This window comes from Danio rerio, chromosome 14 (genome assembly GCF_049306965.1).
Source record: "Danio rerio strain Tuebingen ecotype United States chromosome 14, GRCz12tu, whole genome shotgun sequence".
In the NCBI taxonomy this organism is placed as follows: domain Eukaryota; kingdom Metazoa; phylum Chordata; class Actinopteri; order Cypriniformes; family Danionidae; genus Danio; species Danio rerio.
The window spans coordinates 7,723,919-7,745,000 of record NC_133189.1 but is presented as its reverse complement, the minus strand read 5'-3'; the positions used below and the strand labels follow the sequence as shown (position 1 = coordinate 7,745,000).

The 21,082-nt window shown below is 42.0% G+C and overlaps 1 protein-coding gene across 4 annotated transcripts in view; it reads left to right on the top strand.

Moving 5' to 3' along the window:
• The window catches only part of stox2b (storkhead box 2b), a 139,113-nt gene that overhangs the window by 102,079 nt on the left and 15,952 nt on the right, over positions 1–21,082 (top strand). For all 4 annotated transcript variants that reach the window (XR_012390200.1, XM_009307745.5, XM_009307746.5 and 1 more), the window contains exons 2-3: positions 9,128–9,280; positions 18,241–20,488. Coding sequence is in view for 3 of the 4 variants with exons in the window: in XM_009307745.5 (XP_009306020.1) it covers positions 9,128–9,280; positions 18,241–20,488 (2,401 nt within the window). In the remaining variant the exon portion in view is untranslated. The remainder of the gene's footprint in view (positions 1–9,127; positions 9,281–18,240; positions 20,489–21,082) is intronic.

Here is a 21,082-nt window from a genome sequence, read left to right as displayed (position 1 = left end):
AAATTTCTGAATTGATTTAATAATGCTTAAAATTGGGCAGAGGGTGAATGAATAATTAAACATTGATGGAAATGATGAGGGAAAACCTAGTCAGAGATTGTGATGAAGATGAAGGTGATTCTCCATACAAAATTGATTTGAGGATTGAAATTTACTTCAGCTGCTTTATTTCACTAGACCTCTATCACTAGAGTTCTAGTGAACTTCATTGTGGACTTCTAGGACAACAGGAGTGTTACAAATGGATCTGCGGCAAAACATTGCGTTAGAATTAATTAATTAAATGTGAAAAGACCTAATAAAAAATAAATATACAGTTGTATTCAGAATTATTAGCCCCCCTGTATATGTCATCCCCTATTTTGGTTTAACAGAGAGAAGAATTTTTCAACACATTTCTAAATATAATAGTTTTAGTAATGTGATATTTTGCTAGATATTTTCGAGATGCTAGTATTCAGCTTAACTAGGTTCATTAGGGTTAATTAGGCAATTTAGTAGAGGTGTGAACCTATACTGGTCTCACGGTTCGGTTCGGTTACGATTATCATGCCATCGATTCGGTTCAATTCGATATCTCGGTGCATCACGGTGCATTGACGATGCTTTCCATATATAGTGTTATATTTTAGGGGGGAGGCTATAACATGCTGTCTGTATAAACACACAGACACACAGCACCACACCACGTCTCTCATTCAAACACATACACAAACATAGACAGCATCAAACAAACAAACACACGCACACACACACACACAAACAAACACACTTAAGCTCTTGCAACAGGGAGAGCTCGCGCTGAGCGGAGCAGAAAAACGAAAAAAACGAAAAAAATAAGCACTTTTCCGACGGTCCCTTTCTGAGAGCTCCTCTCAGCGCGAGCTCTGCCGGCTAAAGTAAACGCAGACTGCGAGGGCTTAAACGGAGCAGTGCTCGTAATGTTGAGCGAAAAAAAGAAAGACAGCTGTGAAACATAACCAGCTTTGTCTTTTTGTAGGAAACACACTTTTAGGGTAAGAGGTTTTTGAGTTAATGCCGTCTATAACTGAATGTGTGTCAGGAAAATCGAAAACAAAACCAACTGAAGCGCGCTCATTTCTGGCACCCCGCTGGATATACAGCGCCCTTAGCATTTGCCTATGGTGCCTATGCCACGGGCCGGCCCTGAGTTGCCTGAGTGTTGTAAATACCGGCGCTCACCTCCCTCGCGACAGAGCGCATAGGAGATAAATGAGGTCACTACATAATAACCGGTTATGATTATTACTGAATCGATACTGAATTGTCCGCGTCTGCATCGCGGTGCACCGAAGAAACAATTAATTTTGACACCCCTACAATTTAGGGTAATAAAGCAAGTCAGTGTATAATAATGGGGCGATGCAGTGGCGCAGGAGGTAGTGCTGTCGCCTCACAGCAAGAAGATCGCTGGTTCGAGCCTTGGAAAGGTCAGTTGGCGATTCTGTGTGGAGTTTGCATGTTCTTCCTGCATTCGTGTGGGTTTCCTCTGGGTGCTTCGGTTTCCCCCACAGACCAAAGACATGCGGTACAGGTGAATTGGGTGAGCCTAATTTGTCCGTAGTGTGTGAGTGTGAATGAGTCTGTGTGTGGATGTTACCCAGAGATGGGTTGCGGCAGGAAGGGCATCCGCAGCGTAAAAACGTGCTGGATAAGTTGGCGGTTCATTGGCGACCCTAAATTAATAAAGGGACTAATCCAAAAAGAAATGAATGAATGAATGAATGTATAATAATGGTTTGTTCTGTAGACAATCAGAAAAAAAATATTGCTAATATTGGGCTAATAATTTTGACCTTAAAATGTTTTTTTTTGTTAAATGTAAATAATGTTTTTATTCTAGCTGAAATAAAACAAATAAGACTTTCTCCAGAAGAAAAAATATCATCGACCTTATCTGGACGCATATTTTACCACAGAATGCTTTCATTGAGCATTCAGAATCAAGTTGGTCCACAAAGTTTCTTTTTCCGAGTGAATACTTTTGACTGTGGGACATTCGGTCTGAATGCAGCGAGACTGTGTGTTGCAGATGTGCGAGTTTCTGGCCTCATTGTAATGCAGAGAGCCGGTCACATCCTGCTGTTGAAGGCTATCAGCACCAGCGGACCATCAGAGAGATCAAAGCTCAGGCAGGAAGCAGAGAGCAGCTCCTCCTCTGTGTCTTCTTTCGCTGAGACTATTGTGTAATCAAACCAATTTTTCTGGAATAAGACCCAGCTTGATCTGAAAACACACTCCACGCCAAAGTACACTTGTGTGGGGAGGAAAAACCTAATGATCGTTTGGAGATTTGGATCATTCTTGACTTTTTTTATTTAGATTCTTGCTGGGAATTGTATTTTTAGACTGTAGAGTTTTAGTTTTTTTATTTAAACTGTGTGTACTGCATTTAAGTCAACGATTGCTTAATTCTTTTTCCTGTGTAGTGTTTCTGGATTACACCAATGTTACCAAATAAAAGTGCTATTGGCAGTGGCAATGCAAGCCTGATCAGGGTGACCCATTCAGAATCTTAGGGCCTACTCACACTATGCCATCCGTACCGTGCCCATGCCCGTTTCCCGGATCGTTTGAGAAGTGTGTGCGCGCTGGATCGGGCTCAAGCACTGTTCACTTGGCTGGCTTTGGCCCGGTTGGAAGAGGTGTGCCTGAGCGCGGTTCGCTTTGGCGCGGTACGCTTGTGTGTGAGTGCAAAATTTGCCAAAGCCCGAAACTGAAAGCGAGACGTGACTTTTAAGGGGCTGTTTCATATGGATTTATTAATCATTCTTACTGTTCAGTGAACGCAAACTGCCGTAGTTTATTAAAGACACAAACTCCTCACAGCACGACAGCTGCGCGCCTTCAGCAAACCTCCTCATTCCTCCAGCACAAGAGCTTTATGATTGTTTATGAGCGCCAAAAGTGGCCGATCTGTTCAGCGAAATATCTGACTGCATGTCCCCGCATCCCTAAGGACTGTTTGGCGAAATATTTGACGGCATATTACTGCATAACAAACGACTGAAACGATAAATCTCCACTGTGCTGAGTGAGAGAGCGCTTCTCACTGAACAGCGCAGCAGCGATGACGTAAGCGCCCGTTTGTGGTATGAGCGCGGGCCGTGGGGGGAGACGGGAGGGGGGACAAGCCTGCTTTGGCCCGGTTCGAGGCAACTGTACCTAGTGTGAGTACGGCCTTACTGTGCTGTACTGTACTACTTTGAAATGTCGCTCAGTGCAGCCCAATGCAGAGACTATCCAAGAGCTTGCGGCGGTGGGGTGGTTGGGGGTGTTTTCGCGCACAATCTGAAGTGCGGGGAGGCAATTACTGAAGAATTGGGGGGGGGGGGGGGGGGGGGTTGTGTCGCTGGGGCACTTCAGATCATTTTGGTAGGGCACTTTCTAAGGCTGATTTATACTTCTGGGTCGAGGGATCGTCGTGACTCATGGCGCATGCCTTGTGCATACTTCTGTGTGCTGTTTGGAACCCAGGCTCATTCTGAAAATGTACCCTTATTTAAGGTTTTTGGAGAGCGGCAAAAACATTCCAGGAGGTATGTTTTTTTGCAGTTTTACCAGTTTTGGGTCAACGATCCCTTAAAATAAAATCAGCATAACATCACTGACCAAAATAATCGTGATGATGATCTTTGCAATAATCGAGCAGCCCTAGAATTTCAGATCATTTCTACACCTGTGAATGCAGATTTGTCTAGTAGACTGCTTGGTGTGAGATGCGCTGTGGTGACGAACTGTGAGAAAGGGCTCTGACTGCTGGGCGAAGTGATGTTTGGACTGCTCTGTGTTTACTGTACGGTGTCTGTGGTCACGAGTGACTGAGCCGCAGGACCGCAGTCCCAGTCTGGCGCTCGCAGCTCTTTCCTGGAAGGAGAAGGAAAACAGTGATGTCAGTGTCTGTGAGGAGAGGAGGTCTGGTGAAAAAAGATCCCACAGGGGAGATCGAGAGTCCCAGTAGAACGAGGAAACAGCGCTGAATGTGACTGAAATATACAGTTGAAGCCCTCCTGAACTATTAGCCCCCCTGTATATATTTTGATCCCTATTTCTGTTTAACGGAGAGAAGATTTTTTTAAAACACATTTCAGTGTTTTCCCTAGGTTTACAGTTTTTTGGGGGGCCGGGGGTGGGTGGGATGGGGTGCGTGGTGAAGCGCGACTGTTCAGACTGACACAAGGAGTCACCATGATGTTAATTTGTTTCTTTTAATGACTGCAAACTACTGTTTGTACTGTACAAGCGTTAAGCTAAAAATTAACATTTAATTTAGTATCTTTTTTTATCTACAAAGTGTGCAGCTTTTGTCACTGCAGTGTATTTTTCTGGGCTTCTGGGAGATATATGTTGATATTAGTCTACTTACTAAGTAAAGAATACTTTTATACTTGACCTTTATTTAAGTATACTTCTTTTTCCTGTATTTGCTGACTTAATTACTAAGATCAGTCTTGTACAGCCAGGGAGCGTATTGTCGCTCTAACAGCCAAGTTGGGTCAAAACTAGGGATGCTCCGATCAGGATTTTTGCAGCTAATATTCCAACGCAATCTCACGGCACTTCGTATCTTTTTGATTTAGTGGCTAATTCATATGAATTCGTACAATCTAATTCATACAATTTAGTACGATTTGCTCATCACCCAATGACAGTTGGGGTTAGGGGTGGGGTTGGATGGCACACCTTTTTAAAATCGTACATTTTCGTACGACTGAACTCGTACGATTTAGCCACTACACTGACAAAATGTGAAATACTTACAGAGGGAAGGGAATAATATAATAATTGAGAATTTCTGTTTCACTTACTCCTGCATATGAATTAAAGTTGTATTTTACAAATGTGATGCCACTATGACAAATCTTGACATATCGACTTGTTTTTGATGGTTTAAACATGTTTCAGCTGTAGCCTTTGGCATTTTTGTTGTCAGTTATGTGTCTTTGAATGGCTAATGCCTGATTAGTTTGATCTACTGTACTAGGCCATCTTTAAAGTCAGTGTGAACCGGAATTTGTTGAGACTTTTATTTAATTATGTTAGTGTACTTCCAACTAAAATTGAGTATAGTGTAGGGGGTGGGGCTTATTATTTGTCCATCATTCCCTAATAGCAAACTTATAAGCGGCTAACACTGAGTCCTAACATTGCACTGTGACACATGATAAAAGGTATCTTTTCCATGTTAAAAGGGGATTTTGGCCTAACCATCTGTGACTGCGACACACAATCTCAATTTAAGAAATGCTTTCTATTTATGCAACGTCACAGCAGAACAGTCACTGCAGAACAGCAGCATATTCTACTAAGACAAAGATCACTGTTTTATTCAGTTTTAAATGCTCCTAAAGTGAGCTTAAATACCATTTCAAGTGACGTTTATTGTCATACTAATGAAAGCAGCAGCCGATCATTCACCTCAGATCCTGAAAATAAAGTGAAGTTTATTTATAGACTAATTTCGAGAGGATCACGTGATTATGATTGAACATGGCTGGTTGTGCATTAACTATGTATGATCCACTAATCAGACGATTCCTAACCCACTATAAAGAGCCAGGGTTTCACACTACAGTCATCTTCGATTTGAAGAATCCACCCCTACTCCTCCACCTTTTCCTTGATATGGCGACACGGTGGCTCAGTGAGTAACTGTTGCCTCACAGCAAGAACGTCACCGGTTCTAGTTCTTTTACAGGCCTGCTGTAATTTCTGTGCAAAGTTAGCATGTTCTTCCTGTGCTCGTGTGGGTTTCCCTCTGGGTTCCTCCCACATTCCAAAAACATGCACTAATTGATCAATCTAAATTTAGCACTAGTCAAACTCTTATACAGCAGCATATCTCTTCATAGCAATCCCTTTCTGTCATCAGCTCTTACCAAAAAAATTAGAGTTCTCGAGACCTACCTGAGCACAAAGCTCCCCTCTTGCCCTGCAAACAAGAGGGAGCCCAGGGCTCAAGGACCTTTTGAGCTCAGGGCTTTATCCCAGGACAGCATGCCAAACTTGCTTATAATCAATCATCAGCTTAGTGTGATCTCTTGAAATAACTAGCAAACAGTTTGATAATGAGAATTGTGACTGTGCAAATCAACAACAGACACTCATGATCTGCTGCATCTGACCCTTGCTATGTCTCTAAGGGCGTACTAACACTATGCTATCCGAACTGTGCCCAGGCCCGGGACCAAAACTTTTAAGGGACTTTTTCATATGCGTTTATTAATCATTCTTACTGTTCATCGAATGCAGACTGTCGTAGGTTATTAAAGACGCAAACCCCTCACTGCACCACCGCTGCGCACCTTCAGCAAACCTCCTAATTCCTGCAGCACGAGGACTTTATGATTGTTACTCCAGGCCCGAATTTAATGTGAGTGCAGGCCGTCGGGGGAGATGGGAGTGGGGACAAGCATGCTTTGGCCTGGTTCAAGACAACTGTACATAGAGTGAGTACGCCCTAACATAATGGGACCCCAGAGGTCACAATCCAATGAAAAAAAATTAGCACATTGAAAAAATATGCTCATTCTAATAGTTTCTTAAAATTAATTTTCTGTTTGGAAATCACAAAGCAACCCCCCCACCCCCATTATTCCACAACCCCCACTTTGGGAACCACTGACTGCTCTAAAAGCAATTGTTCACACAAAACTTGTACTTCCACCACTTGTTTCAAACCTGTTTGAGTTTCTTTTTTTTCAGTTAAACACAAAAGAAGATAATTAGCAAAATACTGGAAACTGCTAATTTCTGACTCTTATAGTAATTAGCTTTCCTACTTTGAATGTCAACAGATACCCGTCGTCATCAAAATACTGTATCTTCTTTTGTGTTCAACAGAATAAAGGAACTGGTTTGGAACTGCTTGAGGGAGAGTAAATAATGAATATATTTTAATTTTTGGGTGAACTATCCCTTTAAGTAGTTCTAAAGTGTTTCGTTCTGGAGAAAGGTTAATCTAGTTCATCTTGTGTTACTTGTACACCGGGGATTTTGAGCAGGTTTGACAACCTCCTGGACATTGATCACATCTTAGTCACCCATCACACAATAAATAGGACATCTATGCTTCCTTTATTTGAGAAAACACCACCTCACATTTGTCTACCACATCAATCACCCCAATCAAACCCATTTTAGCTCAACGTTTCATCTTTATCAGTCTGACCACCTTGAGCATGTCTGGATGCTGCTTTCCAACCTTTGCATGTGCGCTAGTTCACATGCGTTTAGTGCTAATCAGCTTACCCTTGTTCTTCGCCAGCCAGAAACCTGCATTAACTGTGTGTTTCTGTCCTCGCTTTGCACCCGATAAGCCCGATTTGGATCTTAAGAGCCAGGGATCCATGCTGAGCTTCTTACCCAGGTGCCAAGACCTGCTGGCCGGGACGGTGGCCTCCTCTGGGTGTCTCTTGCTGAAGAGTCAAGCACCAGATGTTCTCTGCTATTTTTGGGAGAGTTGTACAGAATGTGGGTCGGTTCAGAGAGAGAATTGCCAAGTCGATAGTTTAGGATGACAGAGTTTTAATATGATGATATATCGTATGGACAAAATAAGAAGTGTATCGTTTCATTTTATACGCTATTGTTTATATTGTGGTGTCACAATTATTTACGATAATATTTCTCATAATTTATATGGGCGCAATATTATATGCAAGGGGGTCTCAAACTCGGGCGGGGGCTGGGGGAGGTCACGAAAAACATGATAAGTAGGGGCTGGCGTTATGTTGCAAAATCACCCAAATTTTCCAAATCTGCCTATGTCATTTATGTCATTTCACACCCAATTGGGCGACAAACCACACAATATGCCAACACTCAACATGAAAACAATATTCCTATTGTTTATATTCATATATAAACAATAGGATAAATAAATATTCCTCTGATAGACGCCCTCTGATAGACGCCCTCAAGAGGCTCTGATTGGTCAGCTAACATAGTGTCCTGTGATTCGCAGATTGGTTCCATGTCACATACAAGCACGAGCTTTTGCGCTGTGTAAACAGTCCAGTCAGAGTAGCTGTTAGCAACGTTAGCTGCCTGAATCAGACAGAAAAATGAGGAGCACACAGCTAAACCTCACGCCTGCTTTCTAAAATAAAACCTGACAAGTGACTTTTACATATATTTGGAATAAGCATGTGTAAGTAATACGAAACGTTGACATATCTTTTGTAAGTTGGTATTTGAGATACAAAATGCACGGAAAGCCTCCACATAGAGAGACACTGTAACGCTGCTGAAGATTGTGTGTGTTTACAGGGGTTTGACTGATAAGTATGAATTTTTAGCTAAATTGTTAGTGATGCCAAACAGCATTTGCTGTTGTTTACATCCTTGTTTACATCCTCGCAACAACATACCATTAACGCTAGAAACCATGCCTGAGGTTGATAAATTTTAATAAATATACTCACGGGTGTCTCACAATCCACAGCTTCATCTGTTGGAGGAGTTTTAACCAAGTCCAGCATTGAACTGAGAGAGATTCTGGAAGCTGTCCTTTGTCAAATGCTAGCTATATATTTTGTATAATAATTAAAATTAAATTGTAAACACTTCTCTCTTCGTGTCGTGTCCTTTGGAAGCCCAAATACAGAAACCGAGGAAGCTCTGTGGAAATAGCAGCGTTTATCTTTCTCTGCTATAACATTGCAGTGCCTCTGGCCACGCTCCTTCACTGCACAGGGTGTGTGCGCTTGGAAAAAGCACATAACCGGGATCTTACTAGCCCGGATGTATTTTTTGTAGTCTCCAAACTTTGTTGGCTGTAGGCTTTGCTAAGCTAACTCTAATGCTAATGTCTCCTTTTGCATTGAACTTTGAGCGTCTTACATTCAGAGATGTTGTTTATGTTCACACAGCTACATTACACATCAACTAATGTTTAAAATATGTTATCGTAGTGGACCACCCCTTTAAACGTTATGATCTTCTCTATTGTTTACAATGTTATAATATTCTGTTATAACTGAGGCAGCGTTCTTGAGAGTCATGGCATCTGTTCTCACAGCTAAAGCTTCTAGTGGTGCCTTTTTAAGCTTTCACCTTTGCTACGTGGAGTTAACCTTTGACCGTTGGTCTTTGCCCTTCACAGGTGATGTGTCTCCCATCAGCATGTCTCCCATCAGCCAATCCCAGTTCATCCCACTGGGAGAAATCCTGTGCCTGGCCATTTCTGCCATGAACTCTGCCCGCAAGACGGTCACGCAAGAGACGCTCATTGAACACTTGGCAACATGCTTCCCAGGTAACATCTTTCAATCATAACACATCAATGCAGATCATGTGCTTAAATTGAAGATGTTGTGGTGCAAAAATTAAAACATTTTCTGAAATGCTAAATATACATTTGGTTAATTTTCATTGTAAATCTGGTTTAATATGTCACGTCCACAGTCATATCTGGGCGATATAAAGACAATAAGTCACTTTTTTTTCCTTTTTTTTCTGACAATAAAATAGGATCTAAATCCCTCCCATTTGGAGGCTCACCGCAACATGACGTAGGAATGCGGTTTTACCGGCCAAACAAACTCATTGACAGCCACATATTAGCATGTCTCTGTAGTATGGCGTATAATCATATCAACAAGACAGGATGTGCACAAAGCAACTGGGATTAAAAGATCTGTTTGGCTCTCTGTGATCATCAATCAGCATCTAACATGATCAAGAATGAGTTTTACAAGTGTAACACGTTTTTTAAACAGTGCATGTTTGTAATAGGGACAGTAAAATCGCTACGTAATTTACCACAGTCGCATATACAGTGTAAAAAAAACACGCTTCAATCGCGGTTCGTGGACTAAAATCAGGTTTATTTCATACATTGACCTGACGGGGATGTGCAGCAGTGGACATTAACATGTATCCTGTCACATTTGCTGTGCAAAAACAGTGTAAAGCTAAACGTAAGTGTGCACGCAAGCAAATTTTATAACGACATTGTGTGGGACTCATCGTTGCAGAAAGGCTTGAATTGACTCCACAACAAATATATCAAATAATAGTTGAGAAAGTTCTTACTGTAGTAAGGGAGATCTGCCTCATTCTTGTCTGTCACTGTGCTGTTTATCTACGTGAAGACTACGACTCTGATACACACTTGGGAACGGTGGGCGTGGAGAACCAGCTCATTCACATTAAAGGCACAGGCAATAAAAACAGCTACAATGCCATAACAGCTCTGCCCCAGATCAGTGTATGTGGTTACCTTAATTAATATGTTACCTTATCTTTGCCCTCAGCCAAAGCACGTTACCTAAGAACAAGCAATAGGCTCAAAAGACTAAAGAGTCATTAGATAGAGACACGATTAATTAAATATCATGTTTAGCAACTATAGTGGGATGAGATGCAGCAGTAGATCCTTAATAAACTGTCTGACGTGCACTGCTCTCAACTGGAGAGGGGTGCTCAAAGCACATGCTGACTGCCTGGAGCTCAGACCTTTCGCATACACTGCAGCGCATGCCACAGTGTCTGTGTGGTCATGTGATCTGAGATCTTTTCAGAAACGCCAGATGAAATGCCAGTGTGGATGTGGATCGCTTTCATTCTAAAACACTGTTTTAAAACAAAAACGTATTAGTGGAAACTGGGCCTTTGTCATTCAGCAGATGCTTTTGTCCAAAGAGACTTAAAATTGAATAGGCATTCAGCGATTCAACAAGAGGCAATACAAAATGTAACTATCAGGCCCCATTTACACTAATAGGTAACACTTTACAATAAGGTTCATTAGTTAATGCATTTACTAACATGAACTAATCATGAACAACACATGTACAGCATTTATTAATCATAATTGAACATTTACTAATGCATTATTAACATTCAAGTCCATGCTTTTTAACATTAGTTAATGCACCATGAGTTAACGTGAACTAACAATGAACAACTGTATTTTCATTAACTACCGTTAACTAACATGAACAAATTGTCAGGATATATGGAGACCCAAGCGCAAGGGAGAAGATTAAAGGAATATTTATTAAACAGAACCAAATCCACAATTCTGCTCTCCTTGGCAGTAAGTAACAGTCACTCAAAAATATAGAAACACAGGCAGTCTGAAAAACGACCCTCCTCTGGGCGGTGGTGGACTGATCAAACGAAAGAGATCTTCTTGGAATAACAGTAGTAAAGTTAGGACAGACCTCAGGAAGCCAAGCAGATGAGACCTCACTCGAGCGTGGACTGTGGGCAGAGCAGAGGTGAGCCAGAGCACAGATAACAGGATCAAATGTGGTGAAATAGACAATACAAGACTTGACGAGGCGTAGTGCAAAGTGCGAAACAATCTTGAACAGGGTACCGGTAACTCACGCAACACTTGAACACAGAATCAATTAACAAGCACAGAACGAGGGAGAAGGGGAGACTAAATAGCTACAATAATCAGGGAGAACAGGTGAGAGGAATGGGGACGGGGAAACAAGCAAATTGATAACAGGTGAAACTGCATACAAATAATAATACACAAGAGGGAGACAGAGAAGTCACATAAAACCCCTACACAAATACAGTAGTAAATGTATTGTTCATTGTTTGTTCAAGTTAGTAAATGCATTAATTAACATTAACTAATGAACCTTATTGTAAAGTGTGACCCACTAATACAATTTAGTTTGAAAACGCAAAAGTTTTGCTATGGTTACGCCATCTGTCCACACTAAGTCGCCGAACACTGAGCTTTTTGAAAATATGGAGAGGCCATTTTGGTTTTAAAACACTGCTGCTCCGAGTCAGTGTGGATGGGGGAAAATTGAGACATCTGAAAACGCAGGCATGGCTGCAGATGTTCGTCTGATTGGGGCTTTTCCATCAATATTAAGTAGCCTACACACAAAGTTCAGTCCTGCATCCACTCCTTCTAAGTTCAGAAGATGCAAGTTAGATATGGAAAACAAATCCCGAGGACACATCAGGTAAACATTCAAAGGTAGCAGTGTACTTTATAACTTACTTTATAACATTCACATCACCCTGGCTATGTTGTTTCACTTTCTTAGCAATAAAATGAAAACATGATTTAAGGAACTGCCTATTTTCATTTTGATATTAACTTAACAGACAACAAAAATGTTGAGGCGTCGTGTAGCTACACGTTTATATGACCGTCATCTTCACTGTATTGACATTTATAACAAAACAGAGCCTATAACATTACTGCCTCCTTTCATTTTCATCGAAAATATGAAACACACCCTCTCTTTTGCTGAATATCAGTATTAATAATCAATAATGGCCATTATAAAAGTATAACCTGCAATAAGTTTAGACAATATAGGAAATAAAGGCAGAAATCAGTCAAATGTTCAGAATCAGTGTATGTGGTTACAATAATAATTATATATTAACTTATCTTTGCGCTCAGCCAAAACACGTTACCTGAGAACAAGTAATAGATTCAAAAGGTCAAGGAGTATGTCGTTGGATGGAGAACAAGATGAATTAAATATCACGTTTAACAAATAATGCAAATATAGTGAGATTACATCCAGCGGGAGATCCTTGATGAACAGTCCGACGTGCACAGCTCTCATCTGGGTAGATGACTGCTTGGAGCTCAGACGTCCACGTAAGCTGCATCGCATGCCAAAGTGTGTGTGTGTGTGTGGTCACGTGTTTTCATCGGTGTAGTGTGGACGGAGGGTTGTTTAGAAACGCTTGGTGAAACCCTAGTGTGGATGTGGATCGTTTTCATTCTAAAACGCCATTTTAAAACTAAAACGTATTAGTGTAAACGGGGCCTCAGTGCTCAGAAAATTAAGTGCTAGAATAAGGAGGTGGTAGTTTTTTTTATAGAGAGAAGGGTGTTTCTACTGGTGGTTTGTCAAGTCCACTCACCACTGTGAACCTCACTTCATGAGTGCACAATATTGTTGTTTTTATGGAGTGAGTGTAAGAAAGTGTCTGGTGCAAGTGTCAGTTAAAGTGCCAGAGAGATAAAAGAGTGGTTTGTCAAAAAATTTTCTCCAAGGTTATTGGTTAACGTGACGCGACTAGAAGCATCAGCAAATATATTGCAAATGTCAATTTTATTATTAATTCATATTGTACTGGCGAAGCACGGAATGATTCATTAAATATTAGTCATGTTTTTTGTGCCTTGAAGATGGGGTCAGATTCAGCATCTCGGTCACGTGACGTTCATTATATCATGAGCACGACTGAGCTAAACAGATGCAGCAGCTCCTAATGAGCTCAGTGTCCCTTATGTTGTGAGGCAGTGAGGTTGCTATAGAGTCAAAAGTAATTCCTGAGGTTGCTATAGAATCATGACCTCATCCTTCCAGGTTTTGCCTTGAACAAGGATTTGAACCATCTATACTCTTGCATACCTGGACCTTAACCGGATTATATAACCAGCATCAAAAAGGCAGGTCAGAAAGAGTGAGTGTGTGTGTGTGTGTGTGTGTGTGTGTGTGTGTGTGTGTGTGTGTGTGTGTGTGTGTGTGTGTGTGTGTGTGTGCGCGGATGTACGTTTTTATGTTGTTTACGAGGACTCACAATTGCATGATAACATGGCAATGACCTAGTTGTGCTTTATTAAGATGGTTTACAAGGACATGATTTGTGTCCTCATAATGCAAAACGCTTAAAACTCATACTTAAAGGTGCAGTAGGTGATTGTCTTCAGAAACATGTTTTGTTGTGCTGGTTGAAAGTCTCTTCACAGTCCAATAATAATGATTAAAGTAAATGATCTAAATGTGTTTATATGTATTTTTATATTCTGGGTAAGGCATAAAACTAAAAAATGTTCATCCAATTAAATAGAGTCGGATAGACATCCACCATAATTCAGATAAGCTGGTCAGACTGTCAGTCAGCATATGTAGATTCGGACTTCTGCGCATCTGTTCACGCAGATCCGCCATTAGCGCGTGCCCGTCTGCATCACAAACGCGTGCGCACGAACGAGCTGCGGGCCGCTCGCCGATGCCGAGTTGGAGCCGGAGGCGCCGAAGGTCAGATAAGCTCGGGCCGATTACTGTAAAGCCAGGCGCGAGTATAATTCACCTTTAAAGCGGCCGCGCGGTCACGAGACAGACGGGAGAAATCAAATGCTGAATTGAAACTTTTAAAAACCTGAATCAGTATTGGAGTTACCTTTAGCACGCTGGAGAGAGGACAACACCATGGCTGAAGTATCACTGTTAGACAGGTAATGTTGTTTTAAAACTTAGTCAGGCTAAGCTTATGTTAGATTGTGTTGTTATGAATGGGTTATATGCACAGACGTGTTATTCAGCCACTGAAATCTCCCGGTGAAAGATTGATGTGATTATTTTCAGTTTCATAAGGTCCTTTGACAGCATCTGTAATGTTGATTTATATATAGTTTAACAACAAAACATCAGCGCTATTCCGCCTAACTGCTTTATTGAGCTGAAGTTGCTTTTATATTCACATTTTGTAATTTTTGAACAATGACAGCCTTCTTATACTGTTTACCACTACTCTGAATATTCGCTCTGAAATAGCAAGTAAGTGTGGCAAAGTAATAAATGTAATTCCTGCACGGCGCTGGCACTAACTAACTGGCGAATGACATGAACTAGTGGGTTGTCTGTCTGCTGTTGCGCGCACCCGCGATTTCAGGGGCTGTGGCTTTGAATCACAGTCCCTCCCCGCCGTCCAAAGATAATATGCTAAGCGGTTAGCATTTTGGCAGATCACCTACTGCACCTTTAATTTGACATTCAAAATTTGACTTGGGTTTCCTGTGAGGGTTGGGTTTTGGGGTAGGAGTTGGATAAGGCATGTTTTTACAGTATAAAATGTTATGCATATGGAGAGTCCTTGTAAATTATAACCGTGATTCCAAATGTCCCAAGTATAGCAATATCAGTAAACTTTGACATCATAAATCACACAGAATGACGTTTTTTTTTTAAATGAAAAATGGCAGATTGTTTTCTTGTGATGGTTGGGTTTATGAGTAGGGACAATATAAAAGCATTGCATCTATTGGAGGTCCCCATGAAGATAGCTGTATAATTGTTTATGTGTGAGGTCAAGTTTGATTCGGTTTGTTCAATGCTATGTCTCGCCAATTCGTAACTTTTTGACGTAGTGGCTAATTCGTATGAATTTGTACGATCTCATTCGTACAGTTTAGTATCATTTGCTCGTCCCCCTATGACGGTTGGGTTTAGGGGTGGGGTTTGGTGCCACTCCTCCTTTTAAAAATTTGTCATTTTCATACGACTGAAATAGTATGAATTTTTACGACTTAAAATACTTAGGTTTCCACGTGAGATCAGGTTGGTTTGTTAGGTTACCTTTTTCTAATCATAAAGTGAGGCATCTGCCATATTATATAAATACCAAAGTCCCTTTAAGACAAGTCATTTCATTCGGCATCATTTTTAAAACGCCTCTCGCGCAGTGTGCTCGGACATTCTATCTGAATGGGGAAACATCAAATTCTCCGAAAGCTCACATGTTGCTTTAAACTCACGAGACCTCCATTCTTTTAGTATATTTTGAATGAAATCCGAGAGCTCCCTAATCATCCCTAGACAGCGGTGGTCCTTACTTGTTCAAATTCTATAAAATTTCCATAAAAAATTGTCAAAACAGTCTATTTATTTTCAGTGGTAGAATTGGATTATTATGAATCTACAAGAATATTTTTGTGCACACATAAAACAAAAATGATAAGGGGGGAGGGGGGATCCTGTGGGGCGCGACTTTTTTGAGGACCAGGATTGAGACACGCAATTTCTGGGAGATTATCACTCGTTTGCGGCAATTCGGGAGTCTCTTTGCATTTGCGGGAGACTCCTAAAACTTCCGGGAGACTTGGGATGTCTAGAGTTACTGAGTGGAACACTCAATTATGTTTGTTTTATGTGCACACATTGAAGATGTTTTATCCTGAAAGAGTAGGGACCAGGGTGGCACGGTGGTTAGCACTGTCACCACACTGCAAGAACGTCACTGGTTCGAGTCCCGGCTGGGCCAGTTGACATTTCTGTGTGGAGTTAACATGTTCTCCAAATGGGTTTCCTCCGTTTGCTCCGGTTTCCCCCACAGTCCAAAGACATGCACCATAGTTTAATTGAATAAACTAAATAGTTTGAGTGTGAGTGGGTGTTTCCCAATTCTCTGTTGCAGCTGGAAAGGCGTCCGCTGCAAAAAAACATATGCTGGAATAGTTGGCGGTTAATTCTGCTGCGGTGACCTCTGAAATAGAGACTAAGGCCCCGTTTACACTAGTGCGTTTTAGTTTAAAAATGGCGTTTTAGATCAAAAACGATCCGCGTCCACACTAGCGTTTCATTAAACGTTTTTGAACTTATCTTCGTCCACACTACGCCACCAAAAACGTATATCACATGACCATTCGCGCACTCTGGGCATGCGCGTTCTAGTATAAACAGGAAGCTTGTGTCTCGCTCGGCATTTAGTTATTGTTAGTCAACAAACGCCGGTTGAACAATGAACGCGATGGCAAAGAAAGCAAGAGAGGTATTTTTGTGGACAGACGACGAGGTCGAGTTGTTACTAAATGTAACAAATGAATAACTGCACAATGGCGCCTAAAACAGACAATAGTGCAAGCAACGCTCCCGTTTCTGTGTCCATGTTGTTGTTTACAGTGAAGGCTAGTCTGCTGTCTCCCGGTAGCGTTAAAGCTCTGTTTTCGGTGCTCGAGAACTCCTGCGTAGTGTGGACGGATGGCGTAACCGTAGCAAAACGTATGCGTTTTCAAACTTAATTCGCATTAGTGTAAACAGGGCCTGAGCAGAGAAAAGGAATAAATGAATGTGTAGAAATCGTTGCTGTCTATGGAGAATGAGAGAGCTCCCTGGTTTGTTTTAAAATAACTTAATTTGTATCTTGTAGACAAACAAAGGCCTCACAGGTTTGGAATAACATGAGGGTGAGTGATTAACACTCCTCATTTTTTTTATTGTGGGCCATTTTAAAACATGAAGTACGATAGTGCTATTTTCCCAGTCTATACTTCTATTTTATAGATTTCATAGTTTAGATATTTCATAAATAAGAATGTTTAAATTTCCCAATGTTTTAATAGTTGTTGAAATGTGTAGAAATTGAACTTCTCAATTTATCAGCTCAGGATAAGTAGAATCAAAGTGAATTTCCGCAGTATGTGAGGATGTTGTTCTCGATTGGATTAGACAATTGTAAGTGTGTGTGTGTGTGTGTGTGTGTGTGTGTGTGTGTGTGTGTGTGTGTGTGTGTGTGTGTGTGTGTGTGTGTGTGTGTGTGTGTGTGTGTGTGAGGCATGGAAAGAGTGTTTGTAAGGTTGAATTAGGATTGCAAATCATTGACAGAAACTAAGCAGTAACTATGATGTAAGTACAGGCAACCCTTCTCCACCTCATAGCAGTGCGCTGGACTACAATTATACTGCAAATGACAAAGCAGTAATGACACAACCATCAAACAACTTTGTTAATCCCTAATTTTACTAAAGGTGTTTGAAAAGAGAGAGAGGAGTGTGAAAAAGAACAGTTCTCACAGGCACTGTGTTTCCCTTTAAGAGTATGACATCACAAATGCACTCACCTAAGCTATCATCACAAACATCTCTATTTGGAGGTTTATAGCACTGACAGAGATGTACTGTAGACCCCCCCCCCTCCCAAACAAAAAAAAAAGCGTAGATATTTGAATGGGGTGTTGGCTGCTGCATTTTAACTGCAGGGGGTGGGGGAAGGGGGGTTGCGTCACACTAGGCTGGTTTTAAGGACTCCATGATGTAATGGGGAGTAATGCAAGCAGAGGGGCAAAGCTCTGAAACAAGTCAACCAGATGGGAAAGGCGGTATTAAATATGTCTAAGCACAGACACACATATGTAATCAGAAGGAGGATGTGAAATTTAATTAAATGCTTTTGATTTTAGCCTTTATTGGTCAATATGAGAGAATGAAGTGAGAGGCAGCCAAAGGCTTATTCCCTGCTTTATCAGGTGTTGCTACAGTGGAATGAACCAGCAATTCCTTTGGCAATTGTTTAACACATTTGCTTCCTGTCGCAACCTAGCATTCAGAGTACTGAGAAACATCCACACACCATCCCATTCACACACGCTAAAATTTGTTGGGATACTTGTGATATTAGTCTACAATTATATTAAAATTGGGCTTATTTCTGTGTTGTAGATATTGTTAGTTTCAACGTAACCTTATCATCTTTTGTCTCTCTTTCTGTTTGGTAGGTGTCCCCACTCCAAGTATGGAGATTCTGCGGCACACTCTCAACATGCTGGTCCGAGAGCGGAAAATCTACCCCACCCCAGAGGGTTATTTCATTGTAACCCAGCAGACATACTTCATCACACCTTCCCTAATTAGGACTAACAGCAAATGGTACCACCTGGATGAGAGGATACCGCAGCAGCAGCAGCAGCCCTGTACCTCTCCTCACTCAGGTACCATGACACCTTCCACATCTGGATGTGTTCGGGAAAGAACCCACCACAAGAACCACAGTGACTCCTACAACAATAGTTACCGGGAGGACATGCCTAGTACACATACCTCAACCTTACAGAGAAGGTCTAAGGAGCATAAAGAGTCTTCTCCTGTGTCTCCGCCTCCTCAGCAGCCGTCAGAGAAGAGTAAAAGTGCGCATAGTTTTCCGTTTAAAACAGAGACAAACAGCAAACACAAAGATGGAAGCAGCAGCAGTGGGGAAAAGCAATCTAAAAAGTTTGGTCTGAAGCTTTTCAGGTTAAGCTTTAAGAAGGACAAGACAAAACATCTAGCTACGTTTTCTGCCCAATTCCCACCTGAGGAGTGGCCACTGCGAGATGAGGAGACACCCACCACTGTTCCTAGAGAGGTGGAGATGGAGATCATTCGTCGGATCAACCCAGATCTTACGGTGGAGAACCTGGCTCGCCACACAGCTGTAATGAAGCGTTTGGAAGAGGAGAAGGCACAGAGAAACAAAGCAAATTCCTCAGCTCAGCAGAGTGCCCGCAGCAAGCGGAGCCGCAGCCATCGAAAAGCCCAGCAGAGCAAGGCCTCACGTTCGCATAGTAAAACACGTGCATCCAGGGGGGATCCATCTGATGGATCCAATCTAGATATAACCTATGACCGGGATTACAGATTCTACAGCTCCTCGTTGGTACGCTCTCCACGTGAAACCATGATGTCCATGGAGCGGAACAGAGGAAAGTATATGGTTCATAGCAATCCCAACATTGTAGAGTCTCACTTCACCACTGCTCCAGAGTGGGATGTTTCTGGCGAACTGGCAAAGCGGAGGACAGAAATGCCATTCCCAGAACCCTCTAGGGCACAGTCACACTCCAAAGTCCACCGAAGTCATAGTCATACTCAAGAGAGAAAGTCACGTAATGAGAGGTCGGACAAGGCCAAAGAAAGGTCACGCTCCATGGACAACTCCAAAGGGCCACTTGGTGGTCCGTTCTTAGGTCCTCCAGAGGACTTTGAGTGCAGTCCTGATGACAGAAGTCGGTACTACACTGACGATGGTACTTTGAGGGCATCCGCGCAGGCAAACCACTATTCTCGCATCATGCTCTCTGCTGCTAGATTACACTCTGATGTTTGTGTGCCTGATGTAGGAAGAGGCTCCTCAGAGGATGCTGTGCATTACCGGACGCTGGAGAGGAGTAAAAGCAGGGATAGTCTTCCTGCTTACAACGACCTGAAGTCTTGCTCTCCCAAAGCACCTGTGGACGACTATTTCCAGTGCACTGCAGCAAATGAAGTTTCTCTCTCTGCTCCATCCTCTCTTATAAAACCCAGTCATGACTTTACGGATAGTGTCTGGAAGGGGATTTCTTCAGAGCGACTTACCCCACATCTTACACCTCCTCACCCTATAGAATATAAAGAGGAAACAACGAAGGGACAAAGTAGTATTTCTGTAGCGTCAACGAGCCAAACTCCCGAGCATCTCCCCAATGGACGATTATTGCACCAACACAATCCCGATTCAGGTGACTTGGACAAAGTGCCAGAGGTTTACAGCCAAGAGACTCTGTTCAAATCTCCCGACTATGTAGAAAGCAGCTTCTCTAGGCCAGGTACGATAGGTAAGTCCCCTCACACAAAGTCGGCAGAAGTCCTGGAGACTCAGGAGCTTTTTGATAAACCTCTACCACTGACTGTGCCACCATCCTCGGCTCAGGAGCAAGCCTCATGCGCGGAAACCACTTTTGACTATTACAACGTGTCAGATGACGACTCAGAGGAGACTAGTCATAAGAACAGAGTAGAGGAGAAAGTCAGAGAAGAGGGAGGGACAATGCAATGGCTGCTGGAACGGGAGAAAGAGCGGGATTTGCAACGGAAGTTTGAGAAGAACCTGACCTTTCTAAGTCCTAAGGAAGGTGAGAGCAACAACAGCCAAAAATCGGTCCATTCTACTCGATTGGACAGTATGGACTCCAGCAGTGTGACTGTGGACAGTGGATTTAATTCCCCACGGTAAGGCACTCAGGGCCTCTTTAAGGGTTTATTTCATTTGTGTGTGTGTGTGTTGGCAAGAGGGTGTGTCTTAAATGATGGGTATGCTATTCTATGAATAGACATACATTATCATCCATGTTTTTAACTCAGTGTTAACTCATAGGAATATTCGGGGGGGGGGGGGGGCGGGGGGGGGGGTTGTTTTTATAAACATGACAGAATTCTGTAGCGACTTGGTTTAATCTCAGTTTGTGCAAACCTCATATTTTCAGATTTTAAGGAATAGTAACCACCTCTGTGAATGACATTATGACCAGAAACATACTCTATGCAAGTACAAAAACACTAGTGCTTCTGCAGTTGTGCATACTTAACATGTTCTTATGTTACTCCCGCAAACCTCAGGAGCTCAGTTGAGTTGTTTGTGCAAAAATGTGTGCCGTTTAACCTGATATGTTAGTTTTAAGGTAACCATAGCTAATTACATATCAGCGGTTTTAACAACTTTATCAAACTTAACAAGAACTTGCTGGCCACTATAGTGGCTCTTTTACAAGCAATAAGACATTGTTTTGCATTTGTTTCTGGTACATTTTTGATGCTGCATTTCCT